This window comes from Tympanuchus pallidicinctus, unplaced genomic scaffold, assembly GCF_026119805.1.
Source record: "Tympanuchus pallidicinctus isolate F22 unplaced genomic scaffold, pur_lepc_1.0 scaffold22, whole genome shotgun sequence".
NCBI classification, from domain to species: Eukaryota; Metazoa; Chordata; class Aves; order Galliformes; family Phasianidae; genus Tympanuchus; species Tympanuchus pallidicinctus.
Window position 1 is genome coordinate 36529241 of NW_026294739.1, and position 6203 is coordinate 36535443.

At 37.2% G+C, this 6203-nt stretch overlaps 1 protein-coding gene across 5 annotated transcripts in view; it reads left to right on the forward strand.

Moving 5' to 3' along the window:
- The window catches only part of ADCY7 (adenylate cyclase 7), a 59690-nt gene extending 53689 nt beyond the window's left edge, over positions 1 to 6001 (forward strand). For all 5 annotated transcript variants that reach the window (XM_052686745.1, XM_052686749.1, XM_052686747.1 and 2 more), the window contains 6 exons: positions 57 to 212; positions 876 to 1022; positions 1391 to 1498; positions 2238 to 2352; positions 2943 to 3067; positions 3190 to 6001. In XM_052686745.1, the coding sequence (XP_052542705.1) occupies positions 57 to 212; positions 876 to 1022; positions 1391 to 1498; positions 2238 to 2352; positions 2943 to 3067; positions 3190 to 3336 (798 nt within the window). In that variant the 3' untranslated portion in view covers positions 3337 to 6001. The remainder of the gene's footprint in view (positions 1 to 56; positions 213 to 875; positions 1023 to 1390; positions 1499 to 2237; positions 2353 to 2942; positions 3068 to 3189) is intronic.
- The last annotated feature ends 202 nt before the right edge of the window (positions 6002 to 6203 follow it).

Consider the following 6203-nt stretch of genomic DNA (forward strand, 5'->3'; position numbering starts at 1 on the left):
ATGTTTCAGCAAGATATATGTATTTATTTAATTTATCATATTGTATTCTTGTGCAGATTGACTATTACTGTCGACTGGATTGTCTGTGGAAGAATAAGTTTAAAAAAGAACATGAGCAGTTTGAAACAATGGAGAATGTCAACAGGCTGTTACTGGAAAATGTACTTCCAGCACACGTCGCTGCCTATTTCATTGGTGAAAAGCGAAATGAGGTAGGTTTTCTCTCTACTAATGACAGTAAATTGGATGTCTTTGGCACAGAACATCAGGCTAACAAGCACACAGAAAACTACAAGGTTCTGCATTATTTTCCACCTTGCTTGTGTCCCTTTGTAATTTAATCTGCTATCCAGGAGAGCTCAAAAAATGCAAATTTTAGTGTCAGTCCCTGAAATCTGTTTTCAGAATTGATCACCTAGCTTTGGGACACAGATTGAGTTTGCCAAATAACGCTGATTTACTGCTTTCTAAAGACCATATTTTACTGGAGAAAACAGGATTTCTTTCTAACCTAGTTAGTCCAGCAACAGCTAGTATCTCTGTGCTAACAAACCCAGTGAGAAAAGTTGATTATTAATGATTTTTCAAAGACATCCTTCTGATTTTGCCAGCATGTTATCAGAATAAATATTGCTGATTTTATAGCCATGAAAAACAGGCATGTTCTAGAACAGATTAGAATTGGAGATAAGTAGACTGTAGGCAAATCAACTTTGTTAACTTTTCTCTTGAAATTGGACACACCCATCGTAAAGTACTGCAGCTTATAGGAAAACTGTAATTTGATTTACCCACTGCAAACAAGAATCGTGGTTGTGAATACCTGTGGTGGAGATCAACTGCTGACAGTGTGTGATTATATTCTTCTCCTGTAGGACTGGTACCATCAATCTTATGACTGTGTCTGTGTCATGTTTGCATCAGTGCCAGATTTTAAGGTGTTTTATACTGAGTGTGATGTCAATAAAGAAGGTCTGGAATGCTTGCGACTGTTGAATGAAATCATTGCTGATTTTGATGAGGTAATTAAGGTTTTGGCTAAAGGGGGCTGGATTACATACTTACTGTAAAAAGCTTCGCTGGATTTGTGAGCAGCAGAGGGAGAAATAACACCTTTAGTCTGAACTAATACTTTGAGTTCAGCCTTGCGATCTTGGAAATAAAATTTATTCCATCTGATGGGATCATGGGATCACCTAATTCATTAGTTAATATGGCTTGAAAGTTGTGAATTTCACTACTTTTATTATATGAACTCTTAGAGCAAGACAGCAAATTGAATACTCAGTGCTTTCTTACACCTAATGCTCGTGTGGTGATAGTGTTCCTGGAGATGTTCATTGCAGACTGAAATAGGCTATTAAAGTCTCTATTTTCTTTACCTTAACAGCTCTTGTTAAAACCTAAATTCAGTGGTGTTGAAAAAATAAAAACAATTGGAAGCACTTACATGGCAGCAGCTGGCCTCAGTGTCACACCGGGCCAAGAGAACAACCAGGTGAGTTTTCTCTGAAATCAACCTGCAGTGTTCTGTGCTTTATGAGGCTACCATGCCTGCATGTGCATTTCAAAGCAACAGAAGAAAATGTCACGGAAAAAGGAAATTATCAAGAGTGACCTTCTGAAACGTGGGAAAAGGTCACGAAAGCATATTGTCTCACATTTAGGATTTTCGAAGCGAGCATTAAGAATGTAACCCCAGTGTATTTCTTACATATTTTCCCTCTGATTACTGTAGTTTAACATTTCTAGAGGCATAACAGTAGCTCTAATGATAAGGAAGTAAAAGAATTGCTGCCAGAGAAATAGCCATCTCAGAATGTGACAGGAAGCTTTTTATGATACCTGAGAACCTGTACAAAAAGAGACTCTTCTAGTGTGGCGTTAGATCTGAATCTGAAACATTCTACAACAAGAATTAAGAGCAGTTTTTTCTGTATGCAGGCTCACTTTCACCATAGTGGGATTACACAGGACGTTAGGATGCAGGTAGCTGTTATGTACATATAAAGCATGTACATTAAATGTGGAATTCAAAAGGAGATAGGTAAATTGATTATAACTAGCCATGCCAGTTGAATTGAATCAATTTTGAATACTTGTTGAACTATGCCCTTTTATTCCGTGGCCCTATCCTTATGTACTTTATACACTAATGGTACTGTTTTGGAATAGTAGCCTAAATCCAACCGTCTGTGTTGTTATTTGATCATTAACACATGTCACAAACTGTGTAGGATAAGGAGAGACAACATGCACACATTGGGATTATGGTGGAATATGGAATTGCCTTGATGAGTAAACTGGATGGCATCAACCGACATTCCTTCAACAACTTCCGATTACGTATTGGTAAGTTGTCAAGAGCACCAACTTTTCATCTTCATGAAAATTAAAAATGAAGTATTTAGGCAAATGGAGCGTTCCATAACACTCAGTACTTAACTCTGAGTGCAGTATTTAGGTGCTTATAAAATGCTGCACAGTTGCAAGTAGTGTTGTCTAGTCTAGCTTTTTTAATATGCCAAGCTAATTAAGGAATGCCTTTTTCTAATCACTGGAAGGAGCAACAGGAGGAGTTCAGCTTGGATCGGTTTGGAGAAAACTACAGATGCAGGTGAAGAGGGAGATAGCCTGTAATTAAATAAAGTCAGTGTTAGCATTATGCAAGTGTTTTTTTCTATATATTAAGAACGAGAAGTTTTGCTTTGGCATGAGATCTACCCTAGCCCTTGGACTTTCCATTATACAGTAAGTAATTTCACATCTCCCAAGCCCAAATGCCACTCAGTGCTACGTCAGTGGTAATACTGCTAGACAGTCAGTGTGGTGCAGTTTTCTGTTATTGTCTTTCCTTTAGACTGACAATTTATAGCTAATAATGAAGGTAGATATCAAGTAATTTTCTGCTTCAGTAAAGATACCTGCTTTTATTTATAAAGGGATAAATCATGGTCCTGTGATTGCTGGTGTAATTGGTGCCCGGAAGCCTCAGTATGATATCTGGGGTAACACCGTTAATGTTGCCAGCAGGATGGAGAGTACAGGGGAGCTTGGAAAAATCCAGGTAAATAAATGTACAAGCTTTGGAAATTCTAAGAAATTATTTCTAATTGGTTATGGATTTTTTTTTCCTCTTTGAATAATCTGTACTATTTCAAAGAGTTTTCTAATTCTTTTCACATAAAGGTCACAGAAGAAACGAGTAGAATTCTACAGGACCTGGGATATTCGTGTGAATGTAGGGGACTCATTAACGTCAAAGGAAAGGGAGAACTGAGGACTTACTTTGTTTGCACCGAGACAGCCAAATTCCAAGGTATTGGACTGAACTGAGGCTAAGACAAAGTTAATGCAAGTAGGCTTTGAACTGCCTCCCTTCTGTGAAGACTTAGAACTTCTCTCCTTATGTGAAGGAGACTATTCTAAAAATACACAGATAGTATTCATAGTTCTTCTGCATCGAAAGATAGGAGAATGTGTGTGTTTTTGGTGTTTATTTTTCTCAGTTTTTTTTTAATCTTCGAAAGAAGCTCTGAAAAGTTCCTAGCAAACCACCAGTCTGAGAAAGACTGCCTTTTCCTGAAAGGATTTCAGGATTTACCTGGAATTGCCGTGAAGCATTCTCTGTTGGTTCCTTTCTTTACTTGCACTGTGAGAGTCTAATAGCTCCAGTAACAAACTATGTGGATGCACTGCTGAGCTCCTTTCCTGTTAAAATATTCCACTGCTTCATTTTTTGTCACATAGCACACAGTATTGCATTTGTCACAGACGTATTGAGATGATTCTCCAGGCGCCGCACATCCTGCTATTAATGCTCAACAAACCTCATGGCAGAAGACGGCAGAATAATGGAAAGAGAAATACAAGTAAGCTCCGAGCTGAGCGCCTTTGAGGTGGAAAAAAAAAGTAATTGCACAGATTTGGATGACTTCTTCATTATCTTCTCCTCCTCCACTGCAGTATCATGTATTATGCAAGTGTTTTCCTAACCAGCAGCTGTCCAGAAATCTTTCATCTAGTTCGGGGTGTTCACATTATATATGTTGCCCCTTGTGTTTATGCGCCTCTGTATTTAACACCTGCATGCATGTATTTTACAGTCATATAGGAGAATGGTCTTTAAAAATCTGGCTTGAAATTTCAAAAAAATATACCTAATGCAGTTTATGCTGAATGCTTGGTTAGACAGACTCTGGTACCAGCTTCTAGCACTGACATCCAGCTGGAATTCTGCATACTGACTGCATTCTTGAATGTTTTTGTAGAAGAAAATAATCTGTTTTGAATTATTTGGAAACTGAAAAACAGATCTAATGAAATAGTATTAGAAACAGTAGCAGATACTCTATAAACAGAGCTGCAGCTGAGATGAGTTTTCCTTTTTTAATTTTTTTCTATTTTGCTTCTTCAACTTGATTGGCTTCTTGCTGATTTGCATTCCATTTAAAGGCAGTGCAGTTTATGAAACAATTTGGTTTTGAAGATTACAGCAGGATATGTGGAAAAACATGTTCATAATGGAAATGCTTGAACAGAGCCTCAATGCTGAAAAGTAGGCCTAGTGCATTGGTAAGGCGATCACAGAAACTGGCTTGCTGTAAGTTGGTTTGTAAAGTTTTTAAGTTGTTAATAGTTAAAGCAAAAATCTAAATTAGCCTTTACCTGCTCACAGTCAATCTATTTTCTGCTGGTGGAGATGACCGTTTTTTCTAATGATGAGATCTTCTGGCTAAATATATGTATTAACTAAGGATGCATTCTCCCCTTATCCCTTAGAACCCCATGGAGTTTGACTAAACAGCACAGTGATTAATAAATGCAACATCTGCTTTGTTAAGCCTTACTCTTTTACAAACAAAGCAGCATCTACTAATTTGAGGGGTTCATACCAAATTATGCTGGAAAAGATTTTAACAAGCAGTCATATACATTACTGCCACTTTCTAATTACTGTGTAATTTCTTTAGGAAATGGAGTGACTGTTTCAAGGCAGAAACAAATCTAAATATTGTGGATTTTAAAAACTGTACTTACAGTCTGTCAAATTGGTAGGTCAAAACTATGTTTGTAGTAATTCTCCAACAGAAAACAGCAGGCTAGAAAACCTTAGTTTGAGGTTGTCAGGCTCATGTATGGACTCTGCTGAGGATGGAAACTTCATACTTGGTGTCTTCTCAGTATCAGGTCAGTGTTGTAATAGAATAAACTCTCAAAGAGCTTTTGCTACTCTTGTACGATGTGTGTTTGTAATACCAGATGCTCTACAAGCATTTGTTTTGAGATATTTATTTATTGTGTTATGAGGACCATGCATGTGTGAAAGACTCAGCAGTCTTTCATGTCATATGGTAGTTAGGTGAAGTGGCTATTTGCCTTGTTAATATATTTTGAGAAATGCATCATGCCTATAGCTAGAGCTGGCTCTAAAGTTCACAGCACTAGTAGAATTTAGATGTAAGTTATCTATGGAAAAATACTGGCTGTCACTAACAGCATTTTGAAATGCTTTTGTTTACATTGTATTGCCTGTCAGGCTATTGACTTGCTTGGGCATACCTTAACCTACAGAAACCTGTTGCTTTTGAACTGGAACTAGTAAGTTTTTTTTCCTTTGTTTAAAAGGACATTGTGTCCTGCTCACTGAATTTTAGTTTGGGTAACAGATTTATGTAAAGAAACAGGGGTTCATAGCTGAAGATGACTAACTTCTTGTTAGGAATGGATTTGCATACTACAGAAATTGTATACTATACTAGGAAAACTACTCAACTACAAAAAAGTTCCATTTAAGAGACAACTGTTCATTGATCTTAAGAGAACTGTGAACTTAAGACTGAGAAAGTGATCTTATTAGAAAATCTTCACAGCGTTATTGTTTTTTGAACTATGAAAATGACACTGTATCTAATCTGAAGAGCTCGTAATGTTTTGAATTAACAATCTATTTTAAAGAACAAACTTTTGTTTTTATTATTAAATAAACAACTTCCTGAAACTTGTTTGTTTTTGCAGTTATTATGAAGGGAAGCAAATGGATGAGCCCAGGCTCTTCTCAGTTCTGTGTAGTGATAGGACAAGGAGCAGTGGCCTAAAACTTCAAGATAGGAAGTCCCATAAAGAGATGTGGAAGAACTTCTTTACGGTAAGGGTGGTGGAGCACTGGAACAGGCTGCCCAGAGAGGTGGTGGAGTCTCCTT